The sequence below is a fragment of the Scleropages formosus genome, chromosome 25 (assembly GCF_900964775.1).
Source record: "Scleropages formosus chromosome 25, fSclFor1.1, whole genome shotgun sequence".
Taxonomy (NCBI): domain Eukaryota; kingdom Metazoa; phylum Chordata; class Actinopteri; order Osteoglossiformes; family Osteoglossidae; genus Scleropages; species Scleropages formosus.
Window position 1 is genome coordinate 8,686,441 of NC_041830.1, and position 25,103 is coordinate 8,711,543.

The 25,103-nt window shown below is 43.5% G+C and overlaps 1 protein-coding gene across 3 annotated transcripts in view; it reads left to right on the forward strand.

Moving 5' to 3' along the window:
- Window positions 1-25,103, forward strand: part of atp2a3 (ATPase sarcoplasmic/endoplasmic reticulum Ca2+ transporting 3) — a 68,684-nt gene that overhangs the window by 19,723 nt on the left and 23,858 nt on the right. For all 3 annotated transcript variants that reach the window (XM_029249018.1, XM_029249019.1, XM_029249020.1), the window contains 7 exons: window positions 3,136-3,153; window positions 3,499-3,581; window positions 8,038-8,142; window positions 11,128-11,266; window positions 18,321-18,401; window positions 20,678-20,763; window positions 21,348-21,812. In XM_029249018.1, the coding sequence (XP_029104851.1) occupies window positions 3,136-3,153; window positions 3,499-3,581; window positions 8,038-8,142; window positions 11,128-11,266; window positions 18,321-18,401; window positions 20,678-20,763; window positions 21,348-21,812 (977 nt within the window). The remainder of the gene's footprint in view (window positions 1-3,135; window positions 3,154-3,498; window positions 3,582-8,037; window positions 8,143-11,127; window positions 11,267-18,320; window positions 18,402-20,677; window positions 20,764-21,347; window positions 21,813-25,103) is intronic.

Below are 25,103 nucleotides of genomic sequence, written 5' to 3' on the forward strand. Positions count from 1 at the left end.
TCATTATTAATAATTTTTAAACAAACCGAGGCGTCCTCCTTGCTACTCTCTTGAGAATCTTCAGTTAGCGGAATCGTAGTAACTGACTGGTTTTTTTGCACTGTCGTCTTCCATAAGCGGGTACGGTTTATGGAAATGTCACGGCGTCGCTCTTGCGAAAGCGCTCGCTACCCTTCAAAGGCCGGAAACCATTAATACTGGCGCTGAATTGTGAGCGTTCTGAAACGTCTCTTAATCTGAGATTTGATCTTTATTTAAAAAAAAATCAAAGCTATGAGAGGGGGAAACCATTACTTACTATGAGACTTTCAGTTCACGCTGCGTTCTGATATGTTGTTTTTCAAAGAAGTGGAGACTGGAAAATATCTGGTGATTAATTATTTTTTTCACTCAGAATAGCTGAAGAAGAAAAAAAAATTCCCGTCTCTTGGATGCGATTTGTGGCTCAGCCGTAGCGGCGTGTGAAATCCAGGCCTCTGACGCCAGGTGTCTGCGGTTCGAGTCCCCAGTCTTGTGGCCTGTTTTGTTTGTCCTCCGCACCGTCCGGGGGTGGGGAAGGCTGCCAGCTTCAGTTCCCGGGGGTGCGGGAGGGGCCACGTGGGTCCCGGGTCGGGAGGGATCGGAAACCTTATTGGAGCCTCGCTGAACTATCGCAGCTGATGTGACGTTTGGTAGAGATGGGCGAGTAAGAAATAGTCATCTAGTCATATAGTCATCTACCAGGATAGCCCAAATGGGTGTGTGGGAATTTCATTTCATGAGGAGTTTCGTTTCATCACCTTCAGATTACAAAGAATTTCTTGCAGTTTCCAACAACCGAATTTGGATTTCGCTCACCGCGCAAGTGCCGAATGGTTCGAGACCGGCGCCGCCGTGACGTCTTCCGAGTCGCGCTTTCTCGTGCCGCACCGAGTTCTCGCCCTCCATCGGCCCTTGTGCCACCGTCCCTTGTCATAGTGTCAGCGATCGTGTCCCCGTTTGGACTCTCCAAACCACGTCAACCTCTGCACTTAGTGTCGCTTCATCTTCATTCTTTCCATTCATTCCTTTCCTTTTTTCTTTAAAAACAAGCGCAAACTAATCAAGGGCAACAAGTGCATCTAAACAGCTGTAATGTATTAGTTATTAATGAAAGGAGACTCCTGTATTACTAATGTTGCCTATGGAAGTGTGTTCATTTTAATGGGATCTGGTGATATGTAAATTTAATGTAAATGGAGAATTCGTAAAAGCTTTTACCGGTGAATATAATGTGATTACGTCTTCGATTTGAGAATTGGCCCGATTAAGGGCTTTTCGGGAACAAATGACCTTTACAAGGCTGGGTGAGATCATATTTGTTTCTATATTATGCATGCGTGTTATTAATGTAACAGCTGTGCTGGAGACACCTCGGTGATAAGTAAATATATTGGTAAAAATGGCTTTTGCCCTCAAAGTTTCCCCCCTCTTAAGTGATTTCTTTGCTCAACACGTGAGGCTACTTTCTCCATCCGTGCAATTTGAATCCGATCACCTGCACGTTGAAATGTAACTGTTGCTTTGTTTTTGCTAAAATAGCCACCAGAATAAAGCAGCCCTGACAGTGAAATTGAATCGGATCGAATGCATCAAGAATTGATTATTAACATTTCAGAGCTCCAGACGTTAATATGTGATGGGCCGGTAAGGGTTCTTGTATGAAGCAGCATACGTGTGAATACGTGGCGTTCAACACGGCGAATATTGTCCCAGTACATTTTGAGTGTAGTTTTTATGCGTCTGTTGTAATTTCTTCCTATCTGAATAATCTGCACAACTCCGAGATTTTTTGAAAGTTCATTATAGGCACACAGACATTTAATGATAATTGAAAACCATGAGGTTGTAATGTTTGTTTGTCACATAACCTGTGTGCTTTTACTTCTGAGCTACTGTACTGGTCATGCTTATTAAAGTGTGGCATTTTCCACAATTTCATTATTTGCATTTATTTGACCCTTTTCACCAAAGTGACTTGGAGCATCTAGCTACCTTGAGTTATTTAGCAATATTTAGCTGGGTAATTTCTACTGGAGAAATTGAGGGTAAGTGCCTTGGTTAAGGGTATTGTGGCTGGAGCGGGATTTGAACCTGCAACCTTTGGGTCCAAAGGCAGCAGCTCGAACTACTACGCTACCAGTTGCCCTATTCACGTGATAAAGCAGTTTACCGGTTTTTGTTTTACTCATTAGAAATTAATACCAATTTCTACATTTCATCTGAAGAACGCAAAAAAAAAAATCCCCCATCCTTTGCTTTTGACACTAACTTACCTAACTGGATATCCACGTGGAAGCGACTGAATGGAAAAGCAGCTATGATAGCAAATGCCGAAGCTTTGCGAACGTTAAGGCGAAATATTACGCACGAAGCAAAACTTGTGTTGAAGAGAAGCCTGGGAGTCCTCATGTGATGTTGGAAAAAGCTCGTCAGTTTTGATAAAGCTGAATAAATAATGGCAGCATCCTCAGAGGTGCCCTTGACTGGAGGAACATTCTTTTCCAAACACCAAAAATCTCATCTCGGGGAGGGGGGGGGGAGAAACCATTTACCATGGTACAGTTCCATCTGAAGGCCACAGTTGGCCTCTCTTTGCCTGTGTCTGTTCAGTGTCAGAACGCCGTCTCTCCTTTCCATTTCTTTTTCTAACCGGAGATTTTCTTCGAAGCTTCCGCACTCGTTCAGTTGAATTTCACCCACGTTCCGAAGAGGCTACACTCGGCTGTACCCGCACAACGGTTTCCCTAATTATGAGTTGCTTCACGATATCATGCTCGTGTTTACATTTGTTTATTTAGCAGACTCTCTCAATAGATTTAAAATGTTCATCTAATTGCAGCGATTTCCCCCTTTTTAGTACTGGGTAATTTTTACCGGAGAAATTCATGGTAAGTAATATGATGAGGGACAGTAGAACCTGGGTGAAGGGGTTAGTCGTAACCACTACGCCACCTGCTGCCCCGAGTTTAAGTTGGATGCTTCCCAGCATCAATCGGCTGATTTCTGTTGTTTTTACATTGTTTGTGTGTGCGCATACTTATAATATTTATTTTTCTTCTTCCTGTTCCCTTCTGCCCCTTTGCATCGCCTCCATCGTGTAACAACGGCGCACAGAGCTCCCAGCTGAAGAAGGTAAATATTGATCTTTCCGGAGAAAGTCCCGCTGCTTTCGCACACTTTTGTTCGTGGCAGAAGTCGAGGTTGTTGTGCCAGAGCGAAGTAAATCCCGCGAGCAAACGGGCCCGTGGCAGTTTTCCGGGGCGTCGCGCGCGCCTTCCGTAGCCCCGTACTTGGCGTACGAACGGAGGCGCGCTGGCGTTAGCCGTTAATCATGTACCGTCTCGCGTTCGTATTCGTTACGTTGGAGGCTGTCGTCAGCGTAATCGACAGTTTAGGGTTAGTCGGCCCGGATTCGCCGGGGACTGCCGGACCGCCGCGCCGCCTCCTTGACCTTCTCTCCATCCCCATGTGTCTCAGGCAAGTCCCTCTGGGAGCTGGTGGTGGAGCAGTTTGAGGACCTCCTGGTGAGGATTCTCCTGCTGGCAGCTTGCGTCTCCTTCGTAAGTAGATCCGTCACTCTTCGCCGTGCAAGATCCCAAGCTGTGTCGGTTTCCGGAACCTTCCTACCGAGCCCAATCGAGTTTTCCACCTAAAACACGGATTGCACTTTGTAGTACGGTATATTGAGTTATAATGCGGTTATTCATTTAGCTGACACTTTTTGCCAAGGCGACTTACAGTGTTACGGTATTTACAGTTATTCACCCCATTTATACAGCTGGGTAAGTTCACCAGAGCAATTTAGGGTAAGTACCTTGCTCAAGGGTACTACAATCAGAGGTTAGATGCGAACCCGCAGCCTTTGGGACCAGAAGTAGCAGCTCTAACCACTACGCTGATTTGAAAAGGATGCCTCCGTCTGTCCTTGCATGTTTGTGCTGATCAGCTTTTTTTGTCCAGTATATATACCTTCCAGATGTGACGTTGAATGATTGTACTATAGTACATTTACATTTATTCGTTTATTTAATGCTTTCCTTCAAAGTCACTCACAATGGTAGGCTGCTTACCCTCATGTACTCATTTATGCAGCTGGGTAATTTTTAATATTTTTTACAGTTTTTATGAGCTCAGGGTAGGTACCTTGCCTTCCAGTTCCAGTAGGTACAGCATCCTTGATCCCTTAACCTAAATTCCTCTAGTCAATTACTGTAAATGGTTACAAATATACTTTACGTAGTAATGATAACAGAATGTCAAAGAAAAAGAATATTAGCTGTCAATGTCTTACAATATTTAAATGACTTTATACATGGAGGAAATGGCAAACCCTCACATTACATTTATTTATTAATTTAGCAAACACTTTTCTCCAGCTATACCGTGCTGTGTAAAAGAGTAAATGATCGTTTGTAGCTTAACACTGTCAGTTCCTTTGGAGAAAAGTGTCAGCTAGACAAATAAATGTTCGTGTCATGCTCAGCATCACTGTCCCTCACCTGGAGAAGGGGCAGTAACAGCCAGAAATTCTAGCCAGTATCTATACACTATCTTCTTACGCTTGAAGCACATTCATTAATTTTCTGATTTTTGTAAAAAAAATAAGTTTAAACACAGTATGTGAATGTCCATCTCCAGACCAATACTGTATATTTACAGTATAAAAAATACATTTTTGAAGTTGATTCAGTGGAATATAACTGAGACCTAGTTTTTCCACTACAGTCACATGCTTTATGAAGGACATTTGTCCACTGAAATTATTGGCAGATCTGGAAATGTGGTTTAGGGTTGCATGAGCGTGTTTGTTCACGGCGACAGCTTCTTTCTCCTTTGAGTTTCTACTCAGTCGCACATGAGTGGATTATGGTGTCTTAGTTACCACCATTCAAACACTTATTGGACAGTGAAGTCCAGCCCATGTCTTTGCTGGGCGCTGCCGTTGTCCGGTTCCCATCCTTTCATCAGCTTTTGCCAGCCATTTATTTTTATAGTTAGTTATTCATTTATCTGATACTTTTCTCCGAGGCCACGTACAACAATTTGCATTTATTCTTTTAGCTGATGCTTTTTTCCAAAGTGACTTACAACCTTAAATTCCTTACACTGATTTACCCATTTGTAATTTTTTTGATCGAGGGTACAACAGTAAGGGAACTAACCTATACAGATTGCATAATGCGTTAAAGTTTAAAAATTCTCCATAAAAGGCACGGCGATTACTTAGGCGCATCATATGCATGCTCGGTTGCTGGATCGAATTCCTGTTGCCGGACTTTTTTTTGTTCGGCTCGGAAGCCCCACCCGTTTAGAAAGGACACGGACTGTAAATTGGCTGGAGGCGTACAGGTGAAACTCCGAAGGCCAAGCCGCCCGACCTCAGTACGGGGAGCAAGTCGGACAGGCGATGGAGGGGGGGGGGGGACTTGAAAGGTCACTGAAAACAATCAAATAGGCTTCCTATTTGGCTGGCAGAATGGAATGTTTTTTTTTCGTTTCTTTCTTCCCTCAGGAGTCTGGGCATATAGGAACATTGAAAGCAGGAAAGGGAGTTGAGCCAGTCAAGAGGTTATTGAATTTGTTCCCATGGAACTTACAATATTTTCAGTAAACAGCTGATGTAGCTGTTGCTTTTTTTAACGCTGACATGCTACGGTGGTTCTTTAGATGCGCCCTTTTGTTGGAAAAGTGCGTTTGTGCTTGGTTATATAAGGGCACTGCAATGCAAGACTGTTCTTAACCTTTTCTAATGAATTTAGCTTTTTTTTTTTTTTTTTTAATACAATCTCTGTTATTGTTACAGCAAATCTGAATGCTTTTAGTAATGCATTTAGAGAGTTATGGAAATAAAGAACCCACTTTGCAGATTTAATGTTAGCCTTGTTTTTGTGCCGTGTGTCGCAGTGATCCGGTTTTATTAGCTGTGTCTCTGCGTCCTTCTGTCTCCATCTATCTGGGTTTCTGTCTCTGTCTATAGCTTTGTCTCTCTGTCTGTTGCTGATATCAGATTGACCACGTTGCCGATCCCGCGGAGGAGCTCATAAATCGGAAATCCTCGTTTCTCCCATTTGCGTTCCGCTTTTTCCCGATCGTGCGTTTCCGTCGTGTGGAAAGCAGGATCTTGTAGGTGAACTTTTCCACAGTGGGTCATAGCTCCCTTTGCCACCCCGCCAGGGACTGGTAAAACCACCCGAAATACCTGTTAAGTGTGAGCCGCCTTGGACAGGTTGAAGTTTTTCATTGACCTCCGCTTCCTTGCAGCACCATAAACAAGAGCTTTGCAGAATAGTTTTATGGTCTTTTAATTGTTCATTTATGATGTTTAAGCAAACTGTCGTGTGGTACCACACCACCGCCTGCACAGTTTTGAGGAAGGGAAGAAAAATGAAAACCCCCATTAAAATTAAGATTTTTTTTTTTTTTTTTTTTTTTTTTTTTTTAAACCATCATGATATTTACCTGCTTGTGTGGAACAGTTCAGATTCTTAGAGGGTGTAGCTAATATAGGAGTCTGATCAAATACTGTAATACTCCCATTATGCAATAATCATGCAATGTCCTAACCCACCCTACCATTCTCAATGAAATGAGTTAAGGCACATGGTTTGGCCAAGTAAAATGTTAACTGTACAGGGAATGTCAAGGCTTGCATCAGTATTATAAACAATGCATGCAGAATGTTTTTTCACATGCATGCGTGGTTCTTATCTGTAGAGACCTTATAGACCTTGAAATCCACAACTCTGATCCACCGTGGAGTCGCTAAACCGCCGTCTTTCTTTCTGAGCTGCCGAAATGATGAATTCTAGGAAGTGAAAAGTAAACTGCAAGTCATGAAGTCAGTAATGATCTTTTACATTTATTTATTTATTTATTTATTTTTTTAAAAAATGATTAGTGTTATACAGGCATGAGCTGAATTATTCAAATCACCGAACGACACATTCTGTGTTTAAGGCATTTGTGTAGTTCATTTACAAGGGGGGGAAAAAAAAAATCCTCAAACATTCAGTCCTACATTCTAGTGGTGGAAAAAACTGAATACATAGGCAGTCATGATGTATAGTATTTTGTAGTTAGTTCTATCTTATTTTAGCAAAGAAAAATCAGATCTTCACTTGTACATGCGCTACAAGTATGCAGCTGGTAACTGTTCATCAATACCTTGTGTCGTTAAAATACGCAATCGGAGCCTAATATTGATTTGATCTGAAGATTTGGAGATGCAAAGTTTCATCCGCCCTGCTCGTGATTTGTTGATCGTGCCTTGGCGTTATGAAAGTGTGTGCGGCCCTGTTCAGTGAATGGCCGGGCAAGAGGTGGTACGAGGTGGACTTACGGAGGTTGGTTTTTTTTTTTTTTTTTTTTTAATTAAAACTGTAAAATAAACAGTGCAACAACCATATAAATGAAACATAACACATGAGCATTGGGCAAAAAGTCCTGTCCCTAGTCTCTCCACTTTTCTAGAATCGTTGCATCTGAACCCCATCAATCAGATGCGGCCCATGGTCCCGGAGGTGGGCGCAGCTGTACTCCTGCGTGCCACAACGTGTCAAATGTGCAACATTGTCTGTATTACAGTTTATTAATCTTTCAGAGTATGCATAAGCCGACATCATCTTCCCTGACCTTTTCCCTACAGGTGCGATTCAAATTTTATCTATAATGGTGTGTGTGCACTTGTTCGTTCATGTGTTGTGTAAGGCCAGCGGTCACTGTGCTTCCCTTGTGACCTGCGGTCACCTGCAGTATGTGACATGCAACAATGGACAAAACACATGCCTCTGCCATAGTGGTTCGGGCTGTAGTTGATAGTTAAATAGCACATCTTGCCAATGCATTACCTGGGCTCAGTACTTCTTGTAAACTGCTGTATACCATAAGTGTGTTTTCTTACCCTTGACCTTCATATCAATAGTGCTGAAATGGTCTGGTCCCCCGTTTGTTTATTAGCACCTCAACACTCACATCTGTCTTCCATTTGTTAAATATTTCTTTTTTTTTTTTTTAAAGGTGCTGGCACTGTTCGAGGAGGGCGAGGAGACGACCACAGCCTTCGTGGAGCCCATTGTCATCCTGCTGATCCTCATTGCCAATGCCGTGATTGGCGTCTGGCAGGTGCGAGCTCATTTTCCATAATTCTTCCACAGCATCAATAAAGCTGCAGTTGTCATTTTTTTGGGTCATTGCATCAACTTAATTTCATCCCTTGAAAAGTGTCAGTGTTCAGTTTTAGGTCAGGTGTATTTAGTACTGAACCACAGTCTTGTTTACGCAGCATTTGAACACTGTAAAACAGCATTTTTAATTCTGGAGGTGTGTGTGTGTGTGTGTGTGTGTGTGTGTGTGTGTGTGTGTGTGTGTGTGTGTTTGGTCTCTGACAACTGGACATTTATCATCACGTTTGCTATTGAGAACATGCAACTATATGAAGGCTTACAGCGTGACGTATGAGGTTCCTGAAGGCTTCTGCGATGGAAAACGACGCAACTGTCCAGTTTGAGCCTTCACCCCATAAGATGCTCTTTCGCCTTTGTGCCACTTTGTATTTGCATGGGCAAGAGTGCCGTGTTTAAACAAAGCCCAGCGAAGGAGATAAGTAACCGTCGCATTCGTTAGCAAGCGAACGGCCCATCTGTTTGATTTGTGGGCGCTGCCCTAGCTGGATGGTTTTCATTGGCTAAAAAGTAGTGGGGAGATGGTGGGAGGGATGGTTGCGTTTTTGAATATGGAAAGAATGAAGCAGATCTCCATCCCAAAGGCTACTTCTCCATAAACATTCCCTAAATTGTGTTGAGTGTACCTGCGTGCATCTCTGTGTGAAAGATAAGGAAAGGGCGGACTGCTGGGGGTCAGTCAGGAACTAGACAACCCAGATGGGAGAAGTTTCCCCTCATTCGAATCATGATTCCACTGCCGTTATCCTGATCATCCGATTTCTTCTACTTGTTGATGTCATCCTGAAGATGCTGATACAGTGAAAGCCACCGACCCAGTGTAAGTAGTGTAGTATCTAGCAGTGTAAGTCTTCGGGTGCTCTGGTTTCCTCCCACACTCCAAAGACATGCTGTTCAGGTTCACCCATAGTGTGTGAGTGACACACAGAGAGTGTGTTCCACTGATGTATGGATGAGTGACCCATTGTAAGTAGTGTATCTAGCAGTGTAAGTCACCAGGGTGAATAAGGCATGTGGGCTATTAACACTACATAGAGTTTGTTGGAGGTCGCTTTGGAGAAAAGCGTCTGCTAAATAAATAAATGTAAAAAAAAAAATAAAATAAATAAAATGTAAATTTTAGTTTGATTACCTTTCTTTGTTCTGATTCTGTAAGGAGCGGGTGTGTACTACCCATGGCTCTGCTCCGCTGTTCATTGGCTAACAGCAACTTAGCGTTAAGCTACTTATGATTTACCCATTTATGCACCCGCGTCATTTTTACTGGACCAACTTATGGCGAGCATCTTGCTCAGAGGTACGACAGGAGGACGTGGGATTCAAACCTTGATTTCTCCAAGTGCAGCGATAGTAACTTTAACCACTGTGCTACCTTGCTATTTTTGCTTGTCCTTAGTTTGGGTAATAGTCAAGAATGATCCCCTCTCTGTAGCGAGTCATGAAGCTAAACACTTCTGGAGAGAGACTGTCGAAGCAGACCATATAAGCCAAAGAATCTAAATTTAGCCTCGAGGGCAATTACTTAGTAGTGAAAGGAGAATTGTTTAAACAGGCTCACCTTTCTGACAGCCCAATACAAGGCGGTCGATTATGATTCCAGGAAAAGAAGGTGTTTCAGGAAGAAGAGGTTCACTGGCGATTTAGAGACGACGTCGGTTTGAACGAGGGCTTTTCACTTCCATCCGCAAAGCGGCGAGTGACGACTGCCGCGAACCAGACGCGCACTTAAGATGGACGGCCTGTTCGGGCCGTCGTCCGGTTTGTGCCAACTGTTCCGAGCGCGGGCCTCTGCGTGCTCGGACAAGAGCGCCGTGTGAGCCGGCCCAGCTTGCTTTAGGAGGCTACCTTCGGTGCAGCCCCCCGCAGCGCTTCAGTTTTTATGCTTGGTTTTTCCAGGTGAAGCATTTCAAGAAGGCCTTCTGTTGTTCTGAAATGGGACCAGTGAATGTAATGAGCAGTTCTTCTGCTCAACATTCTTTCTACGTTTCCACCCTAAGCCACTATATTCAGCTTTAAAAAAAAATTCTTTGTTTGTTTGTTTATTTATTTATTTTAAAGGTTGTTTTAATTGATTAAAAGCAGAACAGAACGGCACTGGATGAGAGCAACACAAAGAAATTACCAGTACGTAACCTTACACAGTGCAATGCAAGGGCATAACGTTGCGGTATTTCACAGGCTTCATGATGTAGCAGTCTTGGATCTAAAAGGATATTCAGAACTTCCATAAGTCATTTGACCTATGCTCATTAAGCTTTAATTTTTCTAGCAGAAGAAAGTCGCATATTTGGGTTAACCGCATATTTGTAGAAGGAGCTTCTGGTTTGAACCCTACCAATAAAATGATTTTGTTTGCCAGGTATGCAAGAGTAATCATCCCATGTTCTATACCTTCATCAGACAGCAAGTCTAAGTTGTGGTTTAGCAAGAATATAGAGGGAGACAGATCAAACCTTTTTGCTAAAGCTTTTCTGAATGGTTGAGTGAACCCCATTCCAAAAAGCATGCGTTCCATCACATTCCCAGAATAAATGTATAAAAGTGCCAGGAACAGCCTTACATTTAAAACACAGCAGAGCTATCCTTGAATGTATCATATGAGGATGTACTGGACTAAGGCAGAATCTAAAGTTCTTGCATTCTGACAGAGTTTCACTCAGGCCACGCTTCAGCACATATAGAAAACCATGCATGGTCTCCAAAGGATAAGTTAAAGTCAGCATCCTGTGTCTTCCTTAATGGCTCATAAAGACAAGAACCAATGCTTCTTAAAACACTGTATAATGGAGATCATACCCCAATATTTCCCCAATATTATTAAGCATAAATCTTAGCTAATGAGCGGCCTGTGAGAAGTAACCCTGCACAGGGTAAACTCCTGTACCGATGAGACTCTTATGGCTACTCTCCTTCCTTGGCCCCCCAGGAGCGGAATGCCGAGAATGCCATCGAGGCCTTGAAGGAATATGAGCCGGAAATGGGGAAGGTGTACCGCATGAACAGGAAGGGTGTGCAGAGGATCAAGGCGCGGGACATTGTGCCAGGAGACATCGTGGAGGTGGCCGGTAAGAGTGAAATGTCATGTCTCTCGAAGAACTGTTTCCTGCACATGAGGTGTGTCTTCTTTCGAAGGCTGCTATGGTTGGCGACAGTAAGCCAAAGTGGAAAATACTTTGTATCACCACTATAAATAAACTGTCTTTGTGTGCACGTACTGTGATCTTTCAAAGAATTTTCCCACTTAGTGTGTTCTGACCCTTTCTTTCTGGTGTTTTTTTTTTTTTTTTTTATTTTTTTTGCAAGCTTCTTTGGCTCTGAACTCTGATCAAATAATACAGAAGGCTTGGAACATCCTCAGGAATATCTAAGCTCATTGCTCTTCCACAAGCTTTTGCTTTGGTGCAACAAGCTTCTGCTAGGATCTAGTGTCAGAGTAGGTTGTGACTCTTCCAGGTTGTTTCAGTTCCAACTGTTGCTGTTTGGGTTTTCCATGCTGTCCTTTTCCATCCTCTAAATCCCAATCAGAGCTGCATGCAAGGTGGACTGCACCTTCCCCCTTTGCACCCCTTTTTGCCTCATATATGCACAGAGGTAAAGGTCTAAATTTGAGTTGGAATTAAGTGTAGGCATACACTGGAGAACATCTGGCAGTCCTGGGACTGTATAATTATACTTTTGTTGACCCTTCTTCCTTGCCACGGCCTCATGAAAGCAGTTACGGTTAATGTACGGCTTTGTTAAGGATCACGTGCAGGCATGAGGAGGTTGAGTTTCACCAGCTTCATTTGGATTCTCTGGAGTTCATAAGGAGCGTGTTTAACAGTCACCTCTATCCCTGCCTCTCAACACATTGCGTCTGTAAGTAAAGATTTCCTGGGTGTAAAAGTGCTTTCGTCTTGCACACTGGGCTGTGTTCTGCAGACATGAAACGGTATCCCTAGTCTCTGACTTGAGGCTGGCAATAGGATTTGCAAAGCTGAGAGAAAAAATACAGAGCCATGCAGCTCAGAATTTGGTTACCTAATGTTATGGTAATTTTCAACTGTCAGAGATAGTGTAGCTCAACGGAATGCCCTCAGATATGTGCGGGACTCTCCCATTGGAATCCTTTGTTTCCCCTGAGGGTGATATGCTAGCTGGTTCCCCAGCTTCTGAAAGCTTCTGGACCATGTTGAGTCCCGTCTCTCTGTAGCCTGTTGTGTTTGCTTCTGCATCTTTGCAGTGTGTCTTTTAAAAGTTAAGTCAGGATTCTTGTGCACGTGTACGGTAGAATCCATCAACCCAACCCACCTGTAAAGTTTGACCCAACTTGGCATAGACTTGTGTTCCTACAGCCTTACTGCTGCCGCTGTTGTACTAGCAGATTAGTAAGGGATCCATACCAGTTAATAGCTTCTACACCCTTTCCCTCTCAAGGAGTAGGAGTTCAACTCCAGCTCACGTGTCTAAAACGAACTCATCGCGGTTCACTCGGGGCTGCATTCTGGAGCCTACAAGAGCGAGCGAACGGTCGCGTTCTCTAGGAGATTAAAAAAAAAACAAAAACCTTGTGATAAGAATAAGATAAAGGTGGGAAGTGCCTGAACTGGCAGTGCCCATGGCAACAAGCGTCATGCTTCTTCAGCTGTGGCCAGCGGTGCTCTTGCATCATGGTATTTTGCAAGTCGAACTCAAATTCCCTCTGCGACGCCACAGCCGCAACAATGTGTGATATATGACCTGTGTATATATACCGTCCGGGTGGGTTGCGGCACATTTTCGCAGTACGGGTTGCTGTTTTTGTTAGCCCTTAGTCTGAGATGATCATATTCCCTGAGTTTCGAATAGCTGCTTGTGTTTCCGAATAAACTCAGGAAAAGTCTGAGTTGGGAAGGAATCCCCCCTGAGAGGGAATCCCCCCTGGTGAGCCACAAATGTGACTTGTAGCCTTTTCTTCATATTTATGATTGTTGCCAGAATGCATTTTTTTGGTACCCGTTCGCCGTTTAAGAGAATCCTTCAGTAACTTTAAGGGTCCTCCATGTGCGCACTGCTAATATTTAAAATTACTCCGCAAAGGTATGATGAGACGGCTCCGGCCACAAATCTGTCACGTGTGGCGGAAATAGGTTCGCTAACAGGACGACTGTGTGCGAGGGGAAGGATGATGTAGGCTCACAAGGTAAAGGCCAGGTCCCACTCCCGACTCTTTCCCCCTCACCGGTCCAACAGTGCAGATGAGTCACTTTACAAAGAACCGTATGGCTGAAATAGCTCCAGAAGCACAGTGCTTCTTGGTCCAAATAATCAGACAAGGCAAGTAGTGCAGAATTGCCACAGGAATATCCCGAGCTGTGCTGTTGCTAATTTGAATCAAATGTGCGTCAGTTTGAAGAATAACGCAAGTGCGATGTAACCATCACTATTGCAGCTGAATGATTCATAGCCGTGAATGCGGCGGGATTCCGTAGAGGATCGCCCTACAAAAAAGGTCAAAATGCCGCAACGGCACTTCGGGCTGTCGGCGCCACTCCAGCCCTGGCGTGCTCGGCCCTTTCCTCTCTGCGGAGAGCTTGTCTGCGTGACATCTTCAGCCGAGGCCCGCTGGTGGAGACGCTGACAACACCGTGTTTGGCGCTCGTGGAGGAATCCCCCCTCCCCCATCGTCAACCACCAGTTCTCCTGACAGATCGCTGTTGCTAAGCAACGTAAAACAGCAGTAAACATACAGAAAGGTAGACCGGGGAGGCAAGAAAAAGTTAGTTGGAAATATGAGTTTATAATATTTAGGCAAGGAGCAGGCATTTTGGTGACAAAACACTTAGTTTTATACTTTTTTTTTTTTTTTTTTTCTTCTTTTTAAGTAAAACTTTGCATTTGGTTTACCGTGGCAAGATAAAAAGATACTTTCAAATCTGTTGGAGTTAATGACAAATCAGTGAAAGGTGGAAACGACCTCTTTTGTCCTACAAGTGTGCGTCATACAGTATGTAGATAATGCTGTTTTTACAATATACAACCCTATATGTGATGGACAAGTTTTGATCATTTTCAAGCTTCTTACTATCAGCAGTGCCAGTGTTATGCCACATTTATGATTTGTGCCTTCTGTGGAACTTTCCTTGGTTTTACTGCGGAAAACCTCTTCTGTGCACGCTGTGGGAACATGTACTCACTTTATTAAGGGCTGGAGGATATGGAAAAGCAAGAACTGTTTGGAAAGTCAAGAGTGGTGTTCCCTTCCATGTGGCCCTTTCACATGAATTTTATGCTTTGCTGCATGAAAGCAAATTGCATTTTCAACAGGTTGCAGTCCCACCCCCCGCCCCAACCACTTCATTTCTGAAGTGCACATTTCCACGGTTGAAAGCAAAACGGAAAGAACAAGGGAATCGCACAGCAACTGATGGATCTAAAAATCACGTTTTTCTGCCTTATGGGATGGACTTCTCTTAAATTGTGTCATGAAGCACCTACTGGACGTGGTTTCGTGGTTAGCAGGGAACGTTAGGCTCAGGTCTGAGCACCATGATCAGGCAAAAAAAAAAAAAAAAGAAATTGTAATTACTTCAGTCTTGAGGAAGTTTAGTTTTGAATTAAAATTTGACCGAATCAGTCATTTTTACTGCCCTGGAAAATTACTTATGCTCTCCAGGGCTGTTGCAGAATATCTTTCTTGTGCTTCGGTTTATTTATAAATGTTAATCGGAGGTTAGTTTCACAGCAAGGCAGCTAAACGTGACCGTCGTTATTTAAAAATACCCAGTAGGCCCAACCTCTTCCTCAGAGACCAGTGCAAAGACTATTTTGAGTGCAGGAATTGTAGGTAGATAAAGGTGCTGTTATTTATAATGCACGCGGTACATTCTTCCGAAACATAACACTGAATCCAGACTTCCAGGATACAAGCATTTCATTACCAACATTGCCTGGACTGTGACCAACCCATTGTTTCAAAACCGAGACAGTGCGGTCCAGTGGTGCTCCTGTCCATGTATTTTGAAGGATGAAGAGGTGTCATCATTCGCTGGGACCACAGATGTTTCCTTCATGTACATCATCCAGTGTTCTGTCACAGATGCTCCTTCTGATCATGTCTTCGTCCTGCCGTAACCTTGAAGATCTACACAGATTTCAAATTTTTACTGTAACCTTACCGCCCATGAATTTCCATCCGTGAGCAGTTTTGCATTTTTTTAATAATTTCAGTCATACTTGGTTGATCAGTTCAGATCATTGCCCCAGTCCTTTAACATGGGGCACTCCTGCTCTGACGGGAAAGAGATGATTGCTAGGAGGACTCCCATAACCTAGATTGGTCTTGGAACATGGCCATAAATACGATTATGTGCTATTCATCTTTCCAGTCTGATATAGACTACAGTACTAATTTGCATTACGGGAAGAAGATAAAAATTGCTGTAGCATAATGTGAACTTGCGACCTTACTTACACCAAGCCTTACCCTGGACACGTTGTAAGGTCATTTCTGTTTTAATAACGAATTCATGCGCAAGTATCGCGTCATAGTTTTGTGAAATCTGCAAATTTAGAAAATTATTTCCATAACTGGAATTACATAGAAATGCTTGGTTTTGTTGTCTTGGTAAGAGCAGTCCATTGGTTATTTACGACAGCAGCGGATCAGCTTCGCAACAAGGGTCCGAACCCGTAACGATAGATCATTGTCACTGAATAGCTAGTTAAATTCAGCCGTGCCCCGTTTACGATTTTGATCTTTCTGAACACGTGAATAGTAGAGTTAATTAATTACTGGTACAATATTCTTTTCAAAATAGAAAGCATTAACAATAGAACCTCTTTTTATACTAAGTCCCCCCCTTAGAAATATTTTTCCACAAATTAGAAATGTGCTAGATTTTCCAGCTCTTATCTCTTTTTTCCAGGCTCTTTCTGGACTGCTTGAATATTGTGATGGTTGTGGCAATACTCCAGGACTGCTTAATTACTCTTTGTTAATTAATCATCTATGTATTATGTAAAAAATACCCCAGTCGTTGCATAAGAAAGCTGTAGATAATTGTATTTATTTTTCAGAATGAGTTTGGCTCACTATTTGGTTATGTAAGAAGTCTCTGTAGTTATATAAGGCAAGCATCCAACAGTTGTTTCAGAATAAAATAAAGACTTCATTCCCGCAGTGTTTCTGTATCCATTTGTGTTGATACCACCCAATGAAAAGAATTAAAGAAAAGATTGCTTACATCCCCAATTTATAATGTTAAAGTTTTTCGTTAGCTGTTGTTTTACCTTTGCACCCTGAAATGTGCTTTTAAGGATCAGCTTATTTTTTTTCTTTTTTTTTTTTTTTTTTTTTTTACAATATGTGATTCAAATGAGGGGACAAGAAGTAAAATCTTCTCTGCCAGTTTTACATTTAATTTGTGTGAAGCAGTGGGGCATGAAATAAATCTATCCGCATTTGCGTTACTGCGGCGGTTTTCCTTCGGCCCGTGGGCTGAGGCTTTGGGAGGGGAGGACTTTGAGGCTGGAAAGATGACCAGTTTAAAGAGAAGGGCAAAAAGGTCGTCTTGAGCAAAACATATCTGCACTGCGGCAGCCCAGCTACGTAACCAGTGAGGCTCTATGATGTACGTTTTGTGTAAATAGTATCAGGGTTATGCAATATTTTGGGATTATACAGGTGGCCCTCCATTTACTACAGGGTTCCATTCTGACAACTTCATTGTAAGCTGACTTTGCCGTAAATTCATATAATACAAATTTTAGACTATAATTATAGTTAAAATTAATATGCACAAATGCCACGTTAGTATATTATAGCTTCATTATATTTTTTCACTAATTTCAGTCATTTGTGTTAATATGAATAAATACTAATTATATAAATGCAGTACAGTAATTGCTGACCATTTTAAAAAATTCGTTGAAGGAAGTCGAAAAAGAGTTTTGTAGACAAAATGTAACGTCTGATAGGCACACTGACGGTGTCAATAACAAGTATTTGTGCCTTGCGGCGGTGCAACCAGCCATTGTTATTGTACAGCGGATGGAGCGGTCATCATTAGATGTTATGGCCAGATTTCGGGATTCAAACAATATAATAAACGTAATGGAACGGCTGCTGTAAATCCAGGTCGTTGTAAGTCAAGTTTGTTGTAAGGTGAGGTACGCGTGTAGGAATTTAAACAGGAATTACCTTCCCTTCATATTTATAGCCAATAAGTGAAATCAGTGCTTGCATCTTTTTTCACTCTAATCTGAATGGCACCTCTAGAGGCAAGAAGGTCACACATCGTGTGTGTGTGTGTGTGTGTGTGTGTGTGTGTGTGTGTGTGTGTGTGTGTGTGTGTGTGTGTGTGTGTGTGTGTGTTTTGATGGGTCCCGTTTAAGTTGCACCGCAGTCTATCTGAGAGAATGTTTTTTGTGCAATGACAAAAAGCCACTTAGTTTTGCACTCAGTTAAACCCTGCACGTAATCCAGTGGAACTTTCCTAGGTTTTCATGCTGCGATCTTTCATAATGAGGTATAAAAAAGCACCACTCATACTGATGCTGTTGGAAACATGGGTGGTAAAATAGTACTGTTAATATAAACTTCCCAGGATGGATGTTAGAGGAGTAATATAATGTTTAATTGAGGGAATAGTTCACTTTTTTTCATCTGATTTATTCCTTTTAATATTTTAACGAAGTTGGTATGGGCGAGAAAGCGAGGTGCCTATTGAGAGCAGGCAGCCTTACTGTTGGCGTTTTGTATCATGTTGCGTTTGAGATGGAATGGGGACCCGAACCTTTTTATTTCCATATTCATTGTCCAAGGCCTCATTTTGCACATTGTCACCCAACTGAGCTTAATAGCCCAGAGAGGCGGTTGTCAATAAACGTCTTCTTCACTTTTGCTTTCAGTTGCAGCAGCCGCTAACTGGAGCCCTTTGCTTACGGCTCGTCATCGTTAAGCGTGATTCGACACGTAACGAGGGATGTGTGAATTCACACTTGTTTCAGCGCTCTTCTATGAACTGTCACTTCATTTTTTTAAAGCTCCCATTCACTTTCTGTGGTTAAATTATGCCATTTACCATGGTCAGGTAGGTGTTTCCTGGAAGCATTAATAGGCTCATCAGTTCACCTAGAACTTGTTCTTTCTTTTAACAGTTGGAGACAAAGTTCCTGCAGACATCAGGATCACTACCATAAAATCCACAACCCTGCGTGTTGACCAGTCCATTCTCACAGGTACAGTTGTAACGCTGGGGTGGCTAAATGCTTCCTCTCTGAAATGTGCCGTTGATTGATGCTCCGTTTATACATGCAAGGCCATTTTTCGTGAGAACACACCACCTGCTGTAACACACTTCGGCAAAGTACTTCTACTAAAACGCTGCAGTAAAAATGACCCAGCTATATAAATGGGTGAGCAATTGTAAGTAGCTTAAGGCTGTAAGTTGTTTTGGAGAAAAGTGTTAGATACATGGATAAATGTAAATGCCGATATGAAACAAATTTCATTATAGTGTGGTGAGTTTTACAGTAGCAACGTACAGGGGTGTAACTTTAAAACCATTAGTATGCTGGGAAAGTTTTATATGTTGCAGTTATTTATTCATCTTAAACCCTCACGTTACGGGGTGTAACAATGATATAATAATAGGGTGTACAGTTAAAATAGGGATTGTCAGTCTTTTTAAAAGCGGTACGTGGCAGACTGCTGTTTGAGACGTTTTCGTGGGCTGTTTGTCATGTTCGGTGATTAAAAATTTAACGCGCTGCTTCAGCTGGACAATTCTTTCATCTGATCCGATTGTGGTTGTGGCTGGAGATGACAGCACAGTCTCGATATACAGTACGGTAGTCTGGAGTGGGGGTGCGGTGGCGCAACGGGTTCGGCTGGGGCCCGCTGTGTGGTGGGTGTGGGGTTCGAGTCCCGCTTGGGGTGCCTTGCGATGGACTGGCGTCCCGTCCTGGGTGTGTCCCCCTCTCCCTCCAGCCTTGCAGCCTGTGTTGCCGGGTTAGGCTCCGATTCGCTGCCACCCCACTTGGGACAAGCGGTTTCAGTCAGTGTGTGTAGTATGGTATGATAAAGGGGTTACTTGCTACAGAAGCTTAATGATGACAGAACCAGATATGTGACCAGTATTTTTTCCAAATTTTAAAATTTTTTTCCTGTTTTTTTTTTTTTTTTTTTTTTCCCCCCCTCTCTTAAAACCCCAGGGAGAAATACAGTTGCACATTGTACAAGTGTAATTATCCTGAGCCACTCACTGTGTTTTACCCTTTTATAAATCGGGATTATGTTTACTGGAGGGATTCAAGACAAAACCTTATTCAAGGGTACTGCAGCAGCACAGCAGAGATGGGCTTGGAACACCAACCTGGAGATTATATGTTCTGAACCACAATGTTACCTAAAGCATCTGTCATTTATCTATTTATCTGTAGAAGATAAATACCTACAATGAAAGCAACTCTTTCTCTACTAAATGAGATGATTAGTCATCCTGTCAGTTATAAAGAATGAAGTCAAATTTCATGAACTTTTCAATTACGAATTCTAAGTTCATGTTATGTTTTTACCGGGGGGCTTCCGGTAGCAGTCGTCAGGAGTCTAAAGGATCGAAAAGCTGGCTTTGAGCCTTGCTGTAAGTACTCTTGTTTAAGGTACTCAATGGGGAAATGCTCCAGGAAAAATATCCAGCACTCTAAATGAGTAAATCATTGTATGGCGCCAAGTATAAGCTAACGTGCGCTAACGTAAATGCAACGCTGCTATACAAAAAAAAAACCATAACATTCTAAGTTGCCTTTGACAAGCTAATTAAATTATGCATAAAAATTATACTTATTCATAGATCTATGGAAAGACAGAGCAGGCTGGCGAAAGCAGCCGGTTCTGCAAGCTGTGCTCGCGAACGGTTTCCTAGGCCGCTCATCCTCCGAAGTTGTGCGCGAAGTAATAAATGTTTAGCATGTCGCCGCCCTAAGCGGTGTCTATGCTAGCGCCGTGAAAACAAATAATTGCGCCTTCTGTTTGCGCGCATGGCGTTCATTAATGAAACATCAGCTAAACCGTAAAAGTGCGTAATCAAGACAAATGTGTCTGGTTGGGTTTTTTTTTTTTTTTTTTTTTTTTTTTAAAATAATAATTTGCCCGTAATGAGGCTGGGTCAGATTGCTTTTGTCAAGCGTGTCTAGTTTGGTTGGCACGCTGATGGGGAAACCCTTAATTCCAAAACGTGTGCACACCTGCTCGCATAAGGAGGCAATTGTGGCGGCTCTGCTATCCTACGCTTCAGCAAGGCTTCTTAGCCCAGACGGTTCCAATAACAATAAAAAAAAAAAAAAAAAAAAAAAAAATGAAGTGTGTAAATGGGTTAACTGTAAATTGTCATTTAGGTGGAAGTTTCAGATGAACAAGGAACTGGCACAAGCACTGATGTGAATGACAGGTGACATGTGGAATGCAGACACCTGCTGTGACTTCGGGTAACATTTTGGTTTGTCTCCGGTTGAAGGGGAGTCCGTGTCGGTGATCAAACACACGGACCCGGTGCCTGACCCCAGGGCTGTCAATCAGGACAAGAAAAACATGCTGTTTTCGGTAAGCCTTCCCTCCATTTCTGCAGATGAGGTTTGAGGACACCATAATGCAGTTGTTGATTTTATATATACTTATACGTATATGGGGTTGTCCTAGAACGGTAGAAGTTCAAGCTTTGAGCACCATGACAGACATAGTAAAGTTGGAGACATCGGGGGTGTTTATTTTATTGTCTGGTCATGCACAATTCTTTCAGTTGTCTTTAAAACGGTATGGGCCAGCAGGTGGCGTAGTGGTTAGAGCTACACCTCGCAGCTGAGCGACTTGGGTTTGACTCCCACCTCCTGCTGTAGTGCCCTTAAACAAGGTACTTTACATGAGATGTTGCATTAGAAGTTATCCTGCTGTATAAATGACTAAGTAGCTTAACACTGCAAGTCACTCTGTAGAACAGCGTCAGCTAAATAAATAAAAGCTGTATATCCGTACCATCTAAACATCATGTACCTTTGCCCAAGTAGAGGTTCTCTAATGTCCGTTTTTCAGTAATGCAGAATGCCTGTTTAAAGCCTTGGTGTTTCAGATAATAATGGCAGGCATCCCTTCTTGAGCCGACCAGCCTTATTTGCACCACATGCTTGCAGGGCACTAACATAGCAGCTGGTCGGGCCATCGGTGTGGTGGTGTCCACGGGGGTCTCCACGGAAATTGGCAAAATCCGCAACCAGATGGCCACCACGGAGCAGGAGAAGACGCCGCTGCAGCAGAAGCTGGATGAGTTTGGAGAGCAGTTGTCCAAGGTGATCTCCCTCATCTGCGTCGCCGTGTGGGTCATCAACATAGGCCACTTCAACGACCCGGTCCATGGCGGCTCCTGGATCCGCGGCGCCATCTACTACTTCAAGATCGCTGTGGCGCTAGCCGTGGCGGCCATCCCTGAGGGGCTGCCTGCCGTCATCACCACCTGCCTGGCACTGGGCACACGCCGCATGGCCAAGAAGAACGCCATCGTGCGCAGCCTGCCTTCCGTGGAGACGCTGGGCTGTACCTCCGTTATCTGCTCTGACAAAACGGGGACCCTCACCACCAATCAGATGTCTGTGTGCCGGGTGAGTCGCCCAGTGGCGGTGTTTAAACTGTAAAGAGGAGGAGTTTCCTCGCTTCTTGCCATGTTAGTACAAATAGTGTGCTTTTGCACATCTCAGTACACCCCTGTTGGGGTTCGTGATCATGTTGTGAGAGAGAGGAAAAGCAAAATGCTGCTGTTCCCAGGAACCCTGTTTGCCTTGGAATTGCATGTACCATGCTAGCGAGATCAAGGGAGTTCCATGTTTTAGCTTTTTCAGTGGAAGGATGAGTAAACAAAGAAGGAATCTCTCAGAAGTGTCATAATCTCTATCTCTCATTGCAGATCGTTTAATGCCTCCTTTTCATCATTAGATGTGTTTTTCTTTCGCATTTGGCCAAAACGATCAACAGGCAGTGCCAAAGGGGATACACCCATGCACATGTTTTGCAATCGCAAGCGAACTCATGCACTGGTGCACAGGGACACGTAAATATAGACACACATGCATTGCCAAACACTGCTGCGTATTGACATATGCTCATTTGCAAGCTTGTATACATGCACATACCACATCAATAAGCGCGCACACACACGCACAAATCCATAAATTGATCCTGAAGAAGCAAGTACACACATAGCATCCGCATATATTCTCTTCCTCTGTTATTCTGTCTGCAGCCCTTTGTACTGTAGCCTTTCACTGGAGTCTAAACCAGGTCCCGCATTAACGTAGCCCTTTCCGTCTTGGCTGTCTTTGCTTCCCAGGCCACCTTCACCTCACTTAAACCTTGCTTTCCCCTGGCTGACGTAATTGCTCTTAATCGTGTGGGACACGAAAGAGCGACGGCTCCAAATTTCTCCTGCCGCTCTCGCATTGGGAAACTGACAGTCGCCGTCCAGTTTTCGAACTCGGACGGCCGCGTAGGTTAGAAAAGTCCTTCGTGATTGTCTGCTGACGATCTTCTCGGCCTCAGAGTTATTCTTGATATTCGGGAAAACTGTTGAACCGTTGCTCTCGGTAGCCTATCCTGTAGGCCTCCAGGATGCTTCGTGTGAAGAGCGAAATGCTCAGATCTTTATTTACGTACTTCTCCTTGCTTAATGTGCGCTTTCGCCTTTTTATAGAGTTCGTGGCAGCTTGCCACCAGCCTGTCAATAAGAGGTGCCTTTGTGGTTTCGGCTTTGTGGGCTATGGCCCTGGGAAACGGTTGTTCTGGACTAAATATAGGGATTCCCTCACGCCCAACCACCCCCCTCTTACAGCCGTAGATGGGAACTGAAAGTGTGGTGAATCTGTAATGGTTTTACTTTTATTTAATGCCGAGCGCACGCTGTGCTTCCAACGCTTTTGTATTCAGACCCAGACTCTGCGTTCTCTGTCTTGCTTATAGACCTCGGAGGCTTCTGGGAAATCCTTCCCATCTAGACAATCGCATTACACGAGGAAAAGCGGAGCCTGGCGGCCAGTCGCGCTGTGTCTTGAACCCCAAGTGCCATTAATGAAACCTTCATCTCTGATGAGATGCTTGTTCTTTCACCTGGAAGCTATGAGAGAAGGTGGTGAACCTTTGTTTCTGAGAAGCTGTCGTTCAGCCACTAATAATTTCTGCAATGGCACAAGTATATTCAAAACTGTACTGTATTTTTATTATTCTATATTGGTATTATTTTAATAGCGCGTGAAATAATGAAGAAAGTAAAAGCTCTGTTGTACAACAAAGCATTTATACGTGTTAGTTGTGTATCTTTATAGTTAACGCAGCGTAAGTGTGTTCGCGAATTACGAAGTCGACTTACAAAGTCATTGGAATAGAATCCTGTTGTAAGTCGAGGACTAACTGTGTTTCTATATCCTCCTGCTTGATATGTCATCCACATCCTTTGTGAGGATAGCAGAAATGCCACTACGGTATCTACCTAAACAAACTGAAGTGTAGCGAACAAGGGTTTTGCGAAAAGTCTTAAAAATGAAGGGTTATTGTAGGCGACAGTGTGATGGCGGTACTTCGACTGTGCCTTTTCTCACTCTCTGATAAAGGGGCGGTGCCGGTTGCCTGGGTTTCGGTTGCGCTGCACGCGGTGACCAGTCTGGCTTCAAAGCGCGAAGACCTGTTGGTGAAAGAATGGCTATAATCTCACTCTTTAGCGCTGAGGTTAAATAAGAACTCGTGCACGTCGCCACCCTCGAGGACTGAAACTGCGCACCGCTGCGTTATCCTTCTCGGGACACGGGCAAATATATCCTCTTAGTAAATCAGCTTTGTGTCCGCCAGTTAGTATTAGCTAGTGGCAGCACAGAAGGCATCCAGCTAGCGTATACAGTGCAACCAGCTTTTAGCATGTATAGCTTTTAGCTTGGTTCCTGGCTGGTGGCCCACAGCTGATGAGCTCCTAATCTCTTAATCTGTGTCTTCTCTTGCACTGATGAGGAAAGTGGGTCTCAAAGTAAACTTTCCATGCAGCTCACCCCAGCTGCTATTTAGACGTAGGAGCACTCGGGTTGCTAAGGATTGCTGTCGTCTGGTACCCTGCTTTCTGGGTAGCTTCAGAAAACAGATCGGCAGGACGGCGGAGTCCTTCCCGGCTCATGTTCGACAGAGTCACAAGCTCAAAGACCTCCTCGGCCGAGGTTAAGTCAGGTTGGCCTCGCTTGGGGAGACAGCTGGCACAGTGGTTGGAGCTGCTGCTGCCTTTGGACGTGAGGGACCCAGGTTTGAATCACACCTCCTCTTGTAGTACCCTTGATCAAAATACTTACACTGAGCTGATGCAGTAAAAATTACCGATGCAATGTCTACAACCGTTCATCCCAAGCGGGGTCGCGGTGAGCCGGAGCCTAACCCGGCAACACAGGGCGCAAGGCTGAATGGGGAGGGGACGCATCCTGGACGGGACGCCAGTCGGCTCCAAGGCACCCCCAAGCGGGACTCGAACCCACCCAAGTAAAAATTACCCAGCTCTATAAACGGATAAATCATTATATATAGCTTAACATTCTAAGTTCCTTTAGAGAGTGAAGGTCTGCTAAATGAAATGTAATTTGTAAATGTGGAAAATTTCTGAATGACTGATAGCCTGTCAGATAATGCGAAGCACTAGTTTGGCAAAGTATTTGTCCCTGCAGAATGGTACTGACATGCGGTACCTTAATTGTGTGTTTAGTTTGGACCATGTGCTATTGGGTGAAATGTGTGTGTACCATACAGAAGGTCCCACTTTACTGCTAATATGTAGTGAAAAAGTGTTTCTTGCGAAAATTAATAATGTACAGAATAGGGGGATATTTGTCCTTGTGAGAAATAATGAAAATGTCATTAATGTGGACCTGTGA